This window comes from Macaca nemestrina, chromosome 14, assembly GCF_043159975.1.
Source record: "Macaca nemestrina isolate mMacNem1 chromosome 14, mMacNem.hap1, whole genome shotgun sequence".
In the NCBI taxonomy this organism is placed as follows: Eukaryota; Metazoa; Chordata; class Mammalia; order Primates; family Cercopithecidae; genus Macaca; species Macaca nemestrina.
The window spans coordinates 82,729,231-82,744,052 of NC_092138.1; the positions used below are offsets into that span (position 1 = coordinate 82,729,231).

Genomic DNA, 14,822 nt, shown 5'->3' on the forward strand with positions numbered 1-14,822 from the left:
AGAGACAGAGACAGAGAAAACTGTAAAGTAATAAGACTAATTGATGTTCTTTTGCAGCTCATAAACACTCTGAAGGCAATTCTCAAAGGTAACTTCTGAAAAAAAAAATGTTAACACTAATAGTGTCACTGGAATATGCATTTAGTTTTTCAAATGCATAGAAGGACAACTATAATTCAGTTGAATATCTAGATGTTCTGGGGAAGTCTCATTAGCGTCACAATTTGCCTAGAAGATGTCTTTTTAAATGTTGTTTTGAAACACTTAATAAGCAAATTGTCCCCTTCCTTTACCCACTTCCCTGCACCCCCGCAACACTCAGCCAATCCAACGCACTGTTTTTTCTGTATTTTTACTTTGGTAACGTCTCCTTTTCATTAGAACTTTCCCCTCTAGTCACTCTATTTCAATCTTTAATGTTGTTCTTTGTGCAATTTCATGCCTTTGTTTACATTCACACACACACACACACACACACACACACACACACCATTCCTGGAATTTCCCTCCTAGTCATCTCTGCCTGAAAAAAACCCCTACTAACCCTTCTAGGACAGCTCAGACTCCACCTGTGGGGCCCTTGCGGGCCTCTTGTACTTATTCACTCTGTTGTTATGCTTGTCACTCTGAACCACTGTGTAGTATAAAAACTCCATCACTGAAGGAGCTGGGTAAGGTGTTGCTGGGTATTGTGAAATGAAGGTTAAACTGAGGCAGGAGAATCGCTTGAACCTGGGAGGTGGAGGTTGTGGTGAGCCGAGATCACACCATTGCACTCCAGCCTGGGCGACAGAGCAAGACTCAGTCTCAAAAAAAAGAAAAGGTTGAAGATGTTGTGTGAACTAGGATTAAAAAAAAAAAATCACACCGGCCATTTTGAGAGTGAAACTTTTGGTCAGCTGTCTGATGCCTACCCAGCTTTCTACTCCAGTGTTCTCATGTTCTTCATTTGTTGCTTCACTTTCTCTGGTACAAAAACAAAAACAAAAATACAGGTATGACACCAGAAGCCCAGGCAGCAAAAGCAAAAAAAGACAAATGGAATTATATCAAACTAAAATTTTCTGCAGAGCAAAGGAAACAATCAACAAAATAAAAAAGCAATCTATAGAATGGGAAAAAAATATTTATAAACGATATATCAATAAAAAGTTAATATCCAAAATATTATACATGAGGAACTAATAAAACTCAACAGCAAAGAAAAAGCAAGTAACTTGATTTTTAAAAAATGGGCAAAGAACCTGAATAGATTTTTTTCAAAGAAGATATATATGTGACCAACAGGTATATGAAAAGGTGTATGACATCACTAATCATCAGGGAAATGCAAATCAAAACCACAGTGAGCTTCACTTCACGTCTGTTAGAATGGCTATTATCAAAAAGTCAAAAGATAACAAGTGTTGGTGAAGATATGGAGAAATGAAACCCTTGCACACTGTTGGTGGGAATGCAAATGGGTACAGCCACTATGGAAAACAGTATGGCAGTTCCTCAAAAAATTAAAAATAGAACTACTGTATGATCCAACAACCCCACTTCTGGGTATATATCCAAAAGAAATAAAATCCGTATGTGGAAGAGGTTATGTGTACCCCCATAGGTATTACAGAGTTGTTCACAATAGCCAAGACATGGAATCAACCTGAGTGCTCATAGACAAATGAATGGATGAAGAAAATATTCACACACACACACACACACGAATATCATTCAGGCAAAAATGAAGGAGGCTAGGCATGGTGGTGCACGCATGTAGAACCAGGCCAGCTACTCGGTAGGCTGAGGCAGGAGGATTGCTTGAGCCCAGGAGTTCAAGACCAGCCTTATCTCAAAAACAAAAACAAAACAAAAACAGAAAGAAGGGGAAGAAGGGGAAGAAGAAGGGGAAGAAGAAGGAGAAGGAGGGGGAGGAGGGAGAAGAAAGAAGAAGAGGAGGAGGAGGAGGAAATCCCCGTCATTTGCAATAACATGCATGAACCCAGAGGACATAATGCTGAGTGAATAGTGAATAAGCCAGACACAGAAAGGCAAAGGTAAATACTGCATGATCTCACTTGTAGGTGGAACCAAAACAGGTGAACTCATAGAAACAGAGAGTGAAAGGGTGGTTACCAGAGTTAGGGGTTGGGGAGGAATGGGGAATGTTGGTCAAAGAGTGCAAACTTTCAGTTATAAGATGAATAAGTTCCGGAGATCTAATGTGCAGCATGGTGACTAGAGTTAATAATGTATACGTGAAATGGGTTATAGGAGTAAATCTAAGTGTTCTCACCACACACAAAAAAGGTGAGGTGATGGATGTGTTAATTAGCTTGATTGAGGTAATCATGTCACAGTGTATAGGTGTATCATATCATCATATTGTATGCCTTAAATACATAAATGTTTTATTTGTCAGTTATACTCCAATAAAGCAGGACAAAGTATACAGGTCTGACTTCCAGAGAAAAATATCAGCGGACTTGAAATATCTGATCATTTCTCCCCGTGGAGGAGGATCGTATAGTTTTTTTTAATTGATGAGTAACAATTTTATGTAGTAAGCCTATTCACTTTTTGTTAACCATATTTATTGCAAACAAGTTTTTCCCAAATGTTTAGACATTTATTCTCACACTTTCCTGATAATTCACTGAAACTGCGATCAAGGCTTTATTCTAGGCAGGAGGTTCTTGTACTTCTCTAAGTGACAGGCTCAAAGAGGGGCTCAAGGGTGGACCCAGGGCAACTGAAAATAGGCCAATTAGACAAAAACATTCAGGAACCTGGTAGTGAAAATAAATAGATTAAAACTGTGGTGATTCAGCAAGCTTATTTCTGGAAATAATTTTTTATAATCTACACACTTTGGTTTTAGAGTACATGGCATAAATATTGAATGTGGAACATTTCCAAAATACAGTATAACTCAGACTAGCTTAAATAATGATTCCTTTTACTGTGCATCAAACCTCACTTTTTTGTGTTACGGATGACTGAAAATTAAGTTTTCTTTCCTTATAAGCATTAGTTTTATTAAAGCAGACGTAAATGGCTCTATAACCACCCTTGCAAAGGGGCTCCTGAGGGACTTCCTTGAAATTAGATTGGAAATTCTCTGAGATCAGAGAACGTTGGAGTTTTCCAGTTGGAAAACACTTGAAAGTTCAATCTAGCTCGGCATCCTTTCTTTTGAACCCAATCTCCCGTTCTCATTTCACTTGGAAAGTACCTGCTTAAAAGAAGTTTGCTTTCTTGTTGCTCAGTGTAGACCATTTATTTTCCTTTCAGCTTACCAGAAAGCAGCATGATGGGTGACCAAGATAGTGATTATGCAAAGTAAAAGTCATAGAGTAAAACTGGTCAATGCGTTTGAAAAGTGTTTATTTGAGTTTCCCAAAAGTCAGGTAACATGCAACAGCAAACTACAGGTGTTACCAACCATATTTTTTGGGAAATTAGTGAAGCCCCAGGATTGAGGGCAAACTGAACGAGTTGGGTGGGAAATCAAGGGCCAGTTGGCAACCTAGCTCCAGGCAGGCACTGAGGATAATGACCCCGTTAGCCTTAGAAAGCTAAGCGTGTGATACAATCAATACAGACCATCACAGGTCGAGTGTAGAGTAAACATGGTTAGCTCTCCCGGGCACACAATCAACTGCCCAGAGCTGTTCAACAATATGTATCTCTCCAATAAAGGCAGGCCGCCTCATTCCCTCCAGAAGTGGCTTTTCATTTCTTTTATCTCATGCAGTGACAAGTTTTAGTCATTCCATGCCTGGCGCTCCTAAGATTCACAAGCTCTCCAAGCTAGATCTCCTAGGTAGGTTTCAGCTCGCATCTAGCTCCACCCCCATCTGAGTAGCATCTCTACAGAAGCCTACAAGGGTCTGAGGCAGGGCAGCAGCAGCCTGCAGGTTGAAAGAGAGGAAGCCACAGGAGCGGCTACAGAAATGAGGGAGAGTAAAGGACCGTGGCTAACACCAGGGATGAACAGATGGAGACTCTGAGAAGCAGTCTCTGGGGATCAGGATGGGGACCTGTCCTTTTGCCTTTGTGAAGTTTCTTCATTCTCCATCTAATCCAGAGAATTGTTTTGGAGGCACCAAACTCAGACTGACATTCAGACCGAATGGTTGTGTATTCATTTTCCATGAGAACTCTAGTAAGAATATTCATGAATGCAGATCACAGGAAGCCAAGTCAGATTCAAAAAGCTGATTTGTGCCCTTGGAGCCCAGCCAGGGTGGTGGTGGAGTACTTAGGCTAGAGTCTTCAAGGCTGACAGCCCCCTACATCGTCTCCTCCATAGGGCTACATGCAGTGTGGACACTGACATTCTCTAGCCAGGACCTTGTCCAATGCAGGAGTTGCACTGCCCAGCCGCTGCTCTCTGACTATCCATTCCTAGGCTCCATAACGACAGCCCCCCTTTTGTGGGAGCCGCCTGTGTTTAGGCAGAAGGCAGCATTGTAGAAGGCCTCACTACTGTCCCTGACCATCATCAGCAGAGTAAAACCCATGCAAACCATCAAGGGTACTGGAGCTTATCTGTTGCACACCAATTCTGGTGTTCATCTCCGCGACACCCCAAGCCACAGTCATTATCCCAAAACAACCCAAGTTCCCTCTGATCCTTGGAACTGAGCCCCCTTTCACGTTCTTGGGTCTCCCTTGGATGGAGGGAGTCATAACTCATGGCTAAGAGCTATAGGTGCCCCTCACCTCCTCTGCCTATCTCTGCTACTCACAGCTACTGCCAAGTTCTTGGCTTGGAAGGGTCATGGGGGCTAAAAAGGACCTTTGTGCTCTCCATTACTGGTCCCTGGAGTTCTCACCACCTCTGGAAGCTTTGAGTCTGGTCAATGTCTCCTTACTTGCCAAGCTCGCCAAGACTCAAGATGGCTGCTCCCAGGGACTAAAGCACGGAGCTAACCCTTCAGGTCCACACGCTAGGTTCTCCCCCATCTGGCAGAGGTAGACTTTTGCAGACGAAGCTCATAAATTCTGAATCCTGCTAACCCCAAGGCTAGGGGATGGGATGCACGCCCATGGACCCAAAGAAACAGTGCCCTTTCACTCCCCCTAATCTCTGTGCTGCTCACGTGAATGCATCTGGTCAAAGGCAAGAAAGTCAATTTACAGACCCTGCATGTGACGGCTCTTGGCAGCTTTGACATCACGTAGTAGAGGGTCTGGAGGCCCCTCAGTACAAGCCTGGAAAAAGGAGCTTCAAAAAGATCTCCACTCAGAGAATATGACTTGTGTTCTCTACAGCAACAGAAGACACAGGGCCTCGTATCTGATTCCAAGAATAAGAAACCCAAGGGTCAAGAAGTGGAGGCTGCCAGCCTAGTGGCAGGGCAAAACAAAAAGAAGTAAGTTCCATTTCCACCAGTCAGAGGACAAAGGCTCTAACAGGTAAGAAAACTGAAGTCTGTGGCTGGAGCCAGCAGTGACGGCAGGATAATCCTCTGTTTGGCATGCCAAAAATCTGTGAGTTTCCATGGGTCAAGCAGACACTCTAGGAAGTAATTGTGCTGGAGAAGCCATCTTGATGTGATTTCCCAAAAAAGGCAGACTGGCAGAGCGAAAGCACTCCTGTGCTTTCAGGGGCTGGAGCTGAGATAGAGGCCAAGAGTTCAGAAAAACAAAATATAAAATAGCTAGACAAGCACAACAACATATACATAAAAATGACCTTGTAAGTTACAAACTAGAATACTCAGGCCAGCCTCAGTGGCTCACGCCAGTAATCCCAGCACTTTGGGAGGCGGGGGCGGGTGGATCACTTGAGGTCACGAGTTTGAGACCAGCCTGGCCAACATGGTGAAACACCCCTCTCTACTAAAAATACAAAGATTAGCCGGGTATGGTGGCACACATCTGTAGTTCCCAGTTACTCGGGAGGATGAGGTGGGAGAATCGCTTGAAGCAGAGAGGCAGAGGTTACAGTGAGCTGAGATCGTGCCACTGCACTCTAGCCTGAGCAACAGAGTGACAGAGTGAGACCTTGTCTCAAAAAAAAAAAACACAGAAAAATAATGGTAACTTATTCTTACTTAGTATAAACAAAAACCTATTTTAAAGTTACAGTAGGTGGTATTGGCACAGAAATAGATCAGTGGAACAAAAGAGGAAGTTCAGAAATAGACTTTAGTACATGATTCAGTATATGATTTCAAATCACTAATGGAAAAAAACAGTCAATTTTTTTTTTTTTTTTTTTTTTTTGGAAACAGGGTCTTGTTCTCTCACCCAGCCGGAGTGCAGTGGTATGACCACGTCTCACTGCAGCCTCACCCTTCCCTGTTCAAGGGATCCTCCTGCTTTGGCCTCCCAAGTAGCTAGGACTACGAGTGCACACCACCACGCCTGGCTAATTTTTGTATTTTTAGTAAAGATAGGGTTTCACCATGTTGGCCAGGCTGGTCTTGAACACCTGGCCTCAAGTGATCCACCCGCCTTGGCCTCCCAAAGATTACAGGCATGACCCACTGCACCAGCCCCTGCTAATTCTTATTTTTTGTAAAGATGGGGTGTTGCCGTGTTGCCCAGGCTAGTCTCAAACTCCTGACCTCAAGTGATCCTCCCACCTCAGCCTCCCAAAGTGCTGGGATTACAGGCGTGAGCCACTGCTCCTGGTCCCAATGACTATTAATAGGACAACTAGCCAACCATTTAGCAACAATTTTTATTTAAAAAGATACCTTCCCCAGCCTCACTCCCTATCCTAAAATAAATTTTTTTTTTTTTTTTTTTTTTTTTTTTTTTGAGACGGAGTCTTGCTCTGTCACCCAGGCTGGAGTGCAGTGGCCGGATCTCAGCTCACTGCAAGCTCCGCCTCCCGGGTTTATGCCATTCTCCTGCCTCAGCCTCCCGAGTAGCTGGGACTACAGGCGCCCGCCACCTCACCCGGCTATTTTTTTGTATTTTTTAGTAGAGACGGGGTTTCACCGTGTTAGCCGGGATCGTCTCTCGATCTCCTGACCTCGTGATCCGCCCATCTCGGCCTCCCAAAGTGCTGGGATTACAGGCTTGAGCCACCGCGCCCGGCCCCTAAAATAAATTTTAGATGGACTAAAATTTTTTAATGTTTTTTAAAAATGCTAGATTATATTTAGTGCCTTGAGATTAGAAGGTCCAACATAAGGGAAAAGACTGATAAATTTGACTACACAAATTTAAAATTTTTGTGTGGCAAAATATAATACAAACAAGGTTAAAAAAAAAGGTCATCATTTTTAGAAATTATAAACTAGAAAAACTGTTTACAAAATACATGACAGGAATTAAAATTACTACAATATAAAGAGCTTTTTCAAATCAATCAAAGACAAATAGACCGAGTACTGAGAAAAAGACAACTCACAAAGACAGAATTACAATTGGCCAATCAACAAGCAAAAATAATCAGAGAGATGCAGGCAAAAGATTGAAACATCCTTCTTCACATACCAGATTAATCAAGATTAACATTACAACAGCACTCAGTGGCATTGAGGCTTTCTGCTGGTGAGAGTATAAATTTTTGTATAAATTTTTGTGTAAAACTCTTCCAGCAATCTGCACTGTAAAACGTACATAGTTTCCATTCCGTTTACTTCCAGGAATGTGGCCTAAGTGATAGTTGCATACTTTCATACAGACTTTTATAAGGACAATAAACATCTGAAAATATTCTAAATGCACAACGGCATATTAGTTAAATGAAGTATGGTACAAACTTATAATGCAGTCATGAGTGACATGAAAAATGTGGCCAGGAAATGTCGATGAGTGAAAGAATCATGTTACAAAACCACACACACAATTTGACTCCATTTGGGTAATCCTGAGTTGAGTTTGACTCTATTTTGGTAACCCTGAGTTGAGCCCAAAAAGTGTGGATCTAGATGTGCATGCCCCATCCCCCACCCGCCACACACACACTCCACCCCCGCCACCGAAAGGATTCACTCTCTCTGAAACAAGAGCACACATTGCCTTTTAAATTGGCTTGCTTCATTGGCTCACCCTCCCACAAACTGGGGCACAGAAAAGGCCATACCCTCCCTCCCTAGAAGCAGGCACTGCTTTGTTGGTTCAGTCTAACCAACAAAGGATGTGGTAGGTAAAACGTTCTTACAACGCTATTTGATTGACTTCTGTGAGACCATTGAGTTCCTCTTAGAAGAACAGAATGGGAAAACAGAAGGTTTAGAAAATCAGAATGTGAGATTAGCAATGAAAAGGAAGCACTGAAGGTTCTTTTTTATTTCCTTTAAAATCACTTTAAATATTAACTTTATTCCAAGCTAAAGTGGAATTTCAAGATAATCACTTCCGCTCTGGTCTTACCTTACGTGCCCCACTGCAACTTCAGGTCTTGAGTCAGAGAACAGACTATTTTCTCTTCCCCTTAATCAACCTCCATCCATTTGCTCAGTTGTTTGTGGCTCCTTCTAGAAGGGATGGGGGCAGGTGCCTTACAGTGAAAAGACAGGTACACATACACACATACTGTATATATATATATGTAGTTTGGAAATTCAAAGGCCCGACATTCCTGGGAACCAAAAAGGCTGTCCAAAGATTAGTTCCATAGCTAGCTCAAGGGCTTTCAAATGCCAGAAAAGAGAACTAGGGCAGCCAGAAGACTTGGTCCCACAATTGAAGTATCAACACTGAGAAATTCTGTGTTATAATTTGCAGCAGTTAGAGGAAATCCCAAAGTCCACATTTTTGCTATTTTAGTAAATATTTTTGGATCTCACTCTATCACGCAGGCTGGAGTGCAGTGGTGTGACCATGGCTCACTGCAACCTCAAACTCCTGGGCTCATGCGATCCTCCTGCCTCGGCCTCCTGAGTAGCTGGGATTACAGGTGCACACCACCATGCCCGGCTAATTTTTAAAACTTTTTTTGCAGAGATGGGGTCTCGCTATGTTGCCAGGGCTGGTCTTGAAAGTCTCCCAAAGTTTAGTAATCTTATATGAACTGCTTTTACTTTTCTGCATTGTACCCAGAAGATGATGTTTTACTTAATATTTGGTCAGTTATTTTAACCAGAAACTTTTAATACTAAGCAAGGGGGGTTTCTTCCTTTCTATGACAATTATGCTACATTCCATGTGGACAACTGTATCTTTGGCAGTTAATTCTGGAGCTGGAAATTAGGGAAGGGGGTGGTATGGAAGAATACAGCATTTACAAAACTGGCAAAAAATAAAATAAGTCAAGGGAAGGCTCAGATTCTGTCTTTGGACAAAGATGGGCTTTGAGGAAAGATCCTTACTCATCAGAGGCTCTGCCCTACACTAACCACAATAATTTGTATTGACACCCAATTTATTCAGGAGCTATAAAAACAGTATGTTTGCATTATTGCACATAAAAATTAAAACTTGAGAGCTATTTGTTATTCATCTATTGAGAGAAACGGTCTCTGGGGGTTAGGGTGGGGACCTGTCCCCATTATAGACCTGTTCTGGTCTATAATTTACCTAAGGTGAGAGCAGAAAGGGTTTTAAATGTTGATCCTAAGTTGTCGTCGGAGGGCAGTACCCCAGAGGACAGGAGAATCATTCCTAATACTGGCAGGGGCCAGGGCTGACAGCTGGAATTGAACACCCGAGTGTCAGGATATTACTCCCCTCTCTCTAATTCTCCCCAGTAGAGTAGATACACTCTGGACTCCCTAGGGTGGAGCAGCTACATGGGCAATTTCTACTTGTTCCTCTTGTCTCTTCATCTGCCCATAAGCCCAAGGCACTCAGAGACATCCCTCACTGACACCCAGCAAGCCGGTGAACACACCAGCCCACTGCAAAAGGGTGTCCCCTTTTGCTAAGAACTGCGTCTTGAGGCTGTGCAGTATCACCGTGTCCCTCTCCCCTCCTCCGTGGTTTTTCTTCTCTAGGCCTAGCAAGCAAGGGAGAAGGAGCGATGCCGGAAACCTCTGTCTTTCCTTCCCCATTCGTTTCTTACTGAGTCTTGGAGTTAAGTTGTTTGTTAGGGCCGGGCGTGTGACTCACACCTATAATCTCAGCACTTTGGGAGGCCAAGGTGCGCGAATCAACTGAGATCGGGAGTTTGAAACCACCCTGGCCAACATGGTGAAACTCTGTCTCTACTAAAAATACAAAAATTAGCTAGGCATGGTGGAGGGGGCCCTTTAATCCCAGCTACTTGGGAGGCTGAGGCAGGAGAATAGCTTGAACCCGAGAGGCAGAGGTTGCAGTAAGCCAAGATCGCGCCACTTCACTCCAGCCTGGGCCACAGAGTGAGAGCCCATCTCAAAAAAAAAAAAACAAAGGAAAGAATGTCAATTCAGGATTTAAAAGTAAAATCAAATAGACTCCATCTGTCGACTCAGCATATTCAGAGTAGGCCAAATCTCAGTTTCTAACAGGGAGCAAAGAGTATTTTTAGAAGATGCTTAGTAACAAAAAATTAACCAAGGGAAGAACAATCTTAATTACAGGATATTTTTACTGGAATGTAGACATTACTTTTGAATATATAGGACAATAAGAATTGCATCAAAGCAATGCTGCCTAACAGACACAGCAAGAAACTTATTGGCATGGCCAGGCTAGTATAGTTTCTCATTAGTATATCAACTAATTGTAGGAAAAGTACTGTTTCTAAAGTGCTTGAAACGTTTGCCTACATCATTGTTCTCTATTTCAATGACCTCCTTCATAAAGTCAAACTCTAGCCCAAACTTAAGCCTATCTCACTGCATATTGTAAAAAATGGATTCGGAATGAATTAACAGAGATGCTTATATAGGAGGTTGCAGAGATTCTCTTGCAGTCAATGTCTGGAGGAGCTGACCCTCAGGCATCACTCAGAGGAAGTCCCAGCCGAGATTCACAGATCTGTAGCCTTTGGTCAATATCACACTGTACATCAGGAGTCTCAAGTTCATCGCACAGAACTGGTCCTGTAGCAGGGAAGACTCAGAATTCCTGAGTTTTCTCCTTTTGGGGGACTTCACAGGGATAGCTGCCATCTTGAATCCAGGAAGGGGGCCCAGCTGGGAATGGAGAAAGTTGCAGGCCCACATGCTCCCTGGACGGAAGTCACACTGAGCCTCTGTGTGGGCACCTGAGAAGCTGCCAGAACACCTGCCCCAGCAGCAGTGCATCCTCCCCACTCAGTGTCCATCTGCCATCTAGACATGAAGGAGGAAAAGAAAAGAGACAAATATGAACACACTTTGGTTTTCCACTGTGTGTCTCTATGCACAGTTCACACGCACACCCATGGGAGGAGGCGAGGGGGAGCAGCATGGAAGCTCAGCCACCGCTCTGTGTGTGGCTAGGGCAGCCATCACTGGTCCTGCTCTTTTCCTGGGAAAGCATCCCCCATGCTACCTGGAGGTACAGGGTTAGTCATGCTTTTCACCACTGAGTGTGCTCTGCTGAGCCAAGGACAACCTCCACCCACACTCCCTTTGACTCTCCTCATCTCCAGCTGTTCTTCATGACTCTGACCCATCCTCCCCTCCATTCCACTCATTTTTCAAAAATGACAGCCTCACATACCACACCGCTGAGAAGGAGAGGAATGTAAGAATGATCACAACAGCCATGGAGCCCAGTCCAACACCCGCCATCTGCAGCAGTGTGAGTGATGAATCTGTGGGACAAAACCACATGCTTAGCCCAGAGTGCAGGGCATCACCGCCTCCCAGGAGGCACACACCCCACTGTGCTCAATCCATTTTAACCCAGAGCTTGCCCCCATTTAACAAAGAATCCCAAGAATGCCCAGCGTGCCTGTGTGTCCCCTGAGTTGGCCCTGTGGATATGCAGCCTCAGGAAATTACAGTTACGGGGTATTTCTGAAAAGGAAGTGTAAAGCCAGACCATGTTAAAGTTACAAGGAAGAAAAAGCTGATCTTGTTGAGCATACGAATACTACGCAACATGTTACATTTTTTGTTGGTCCTTTCGCAAGTCAATTACACGTGATAGATTTTTATGGGCCGTTTTCTTTTGCATGGAGGGGCAAGTCATTATGATATTATTTGAATTTGGGTTCCAAAAGTGATAGCCCTGATGGTCAGATACAGCAAAGGAATATCCTTTGTTGAGTCACGTGTCATTTTCTCTACACCTCAACAAGGATCATACCTCCCTGCTCTGCTCAGCAGGTTTACTGAGAGGATAAAATAAAAAAATTGATGTAAAAGTACTTTGAAAGACATACTTTCTATTTGGGGATCATCACATGCCAACTCCAGGGAGATCTCCAATTATAAACTAAAAAACACTCACAGTTGAGTTGCACATTTGGACCAAGTGACTGACTTAGAGAATCATGTTCTAGATTAGAGCAAAAATTTCATTTTAATTTGCAAACACTTATTTAGCACTTACTATGTGCCAGACAGTGTTCTAAGCACCTCACACGTATTAACTCATTTAGTCTTCTAACCAGCCTTTACATTGGGTACTATTATTATTCCCTTAAGAAACCAAGGTGGGAGTGGTTAAGTACGACTTAGGTCTTTACAGCCAGGTTAAGAGGAGTGCATTTCTATTGGAAACTGTGTACAGTACCCGGCACTAGTAAGACCAGCCAGAGAATACACCTTGTGTTAAACAGCCCTGCAGAACTTGAAACCACCTTTGCAAAAATTATAACTGAGAAAATTATAACAGTGAAAGAGATCTGACCTAACTGACTCCATCTTGCTTCTAACCTCCAAGTTGTCCTTATTCATTCCTGGGCATAGGCTGAACTAACTTTGGGAGGAACTCAGTTTATAGTTTAACTTTGAAACAAAGACAATAACAGCCCTTTCCCCAAACAAATCCCCACCCTATCTGGGGACTAGACTGCCTTTGCAAGACTAACAAATTAGCCATGATATTAGAAATTATGGTTTAGGAGTCCTACAGCTGGAAGTTGCAAGATTCTGAACCTCTCAAATTGCTCCTAGGGCTAACATCACTATTATAAAACCTAAGATCAATGCTTGAGATATTTTCCAGACTCCGGACTCCAGGGATCAGCTGGCATCACCCAGATCCATAAACTGGTTCATCTGATCTTATGGCTGCCACCCAGAAACTGACTCAGTGCAAGAGGACAGCTTTGACTCTCTATGATTTCATCTTCAACCCAACCAGTCAGCACTTCTGACTCACTGACCCCTTACTCCCTACCCCCTACCCACTAAGTTACCCTTAAAAACCCCATCCCCGAATTTTCAGGGAGACTGACTTGAGGAATAATAAAACTCCAGTCTCCCATACAGCCAGCTGTGTGGGAATTAAACTCTTTATTGCAATTCCTCTGTCTTGATAAATCAGCTCTGTCTAGGCAGCAGGCAAGAAAAACTCATTGGGCGGTTACTAATTATCAAAAAGTGCTGCCAAGAGCCTTTCTGGAAAACATGGCTTCTACTATTTGGTTGCTTTTAGTCTTTAGAAGAAAAATGGCCTTGACACTTTAAGAAGCTAGATTACTTATTTTGTTTTATTTGATTTTTATTTATTATTATTTTTTTGAGACAGAGTCTTGCTCTGTCACCCAGACTGGAGAGCAGTGGCGTGATCTTGGCTCACTGCAACCTCCACCTCCCAGATTCAAGTGATTCTCCTGCCCCAGTCTCCCTAGTAGCTGGGACTACAAGGCGTACTCCACCATGCCTGGCTAGTTTTATATTTTATTAGAGACACGGCTTCATCATGTTGGCCAGGCTGGTCTCGAACTCTTGACCTCAGGTGATCTGCCCGCCTTGGCCTCTCAAAGTGCTAGAATTATAGGCATGAGCCACCATGCCTAGCCAAGAAGCTAGATTATAAAATGGAAGGAGAAACAGTGATTAAATGAAGAATTAGTAAAGAAAAAAATGTTAGGAGAGTGACTTGAATTGCAAGATAGTTAAACAGTGCAGTATTAGAATAGGAATGAATACATTGGAACAAAATAGCCTAGAACCAAATCCAAGTATATCAAATGCTTTCAAAGATTGAATACTGGAGTCAGATGTCCAAGTCTTTATCTGAACACCACCACTGCCTGTGTGACTTTGTGCAAGTTATTCATCCATTCTGTGCCTCAGTCCCCACACTGAGGGAATGCTGTAATAATATGGGAATGATAGCAATACTACCCACCTCTAGGTAGTGCGAGAAATCAGTGAGTTAGTACAGGTTGAAACAGTGCCTGGCACAGAATAAGCAATAAGCAAATGTTAGCAATTGTTAATTATTGTTGTTTTTGTTGTTTTGATACTGTTTCAGATCATTGGGGAAATGATAAATTATTCATAACCAGTGCTGAGAAAATTGGCTAACCATTTAGAATCAAATAATTTTGATCACTAGAGCTTATACCATATACCAAAATAAAATCCAGATGGATTACAGACTTAAATTGAAACCTAAAAGGATTAGGAAATGTTAGTGAATATTTACCTAATATTAAAGGGGGTAAGAGATTTCTAAGCCTATTTGTTAACACAGAAACATTAACAGAATGAGAGATTTAACCATTTTGAAAAGCATGCACTTCTTATACCAAAAACTACCAGAAGCAAGATTAGAAGGCAAATGGCAAACTGGGTAAAATATCTAGAATAATGGGCAAGAAGTTAACATATAGAGAGTGTTACAGATTAATAAAGACATACCTCAATAGCAAAATGAACAAATTCTATGAAAAGGTAAATCACATGTAAAACATGATTACAGATGATCAATAAAACTTTGATCAAATGCTCTCTTACAAGTAATAAAAATGCAAATTAAGGCATTAAGATGCCATCTTTGTGCATCACTCAGAAACATTTTTTAAAATGCCATCTTGGTGGACTAATTAACTAGATTTGTTT

General features: G+C 42.5%; 1 protein-coding gene across 7 annotated transcripts in view; it reads right to left on the minus strand.

Moving 5' to 3' along the window:
- Positions 1 to 8,105: 8,105 nt before the first annotated feature.
- The window catches only part of LOC105481077 (sushi domain containing 1), a 138,925-nt gene continuing 132,208 nt past the window's right edge, over positions 8,106 to 14,822 (minus strand). For all 7 annotated transcript variants that reach the window (XM_071078159.1, XM_071078158.1, XM_071078161.1 and 4 more), the window contains 2 exons: positions 11,521 to 11,614; positions 8,106 to 11,147 (listed from right to left, as the gene is read on the minus strand). In XM_071078159.1, coding sequence (XP_070934260.1) covers positions 11,555 to 11,614 — 60 coding nt within the window. In that variant the 3' untranslated portion in view covers positions 8,106 to 11,147; positions 11,521 to 11,554. The remainder of the gene's footprint in view (positions 11,148 to 11,520; positions 11,615 to 14,822) is intronic.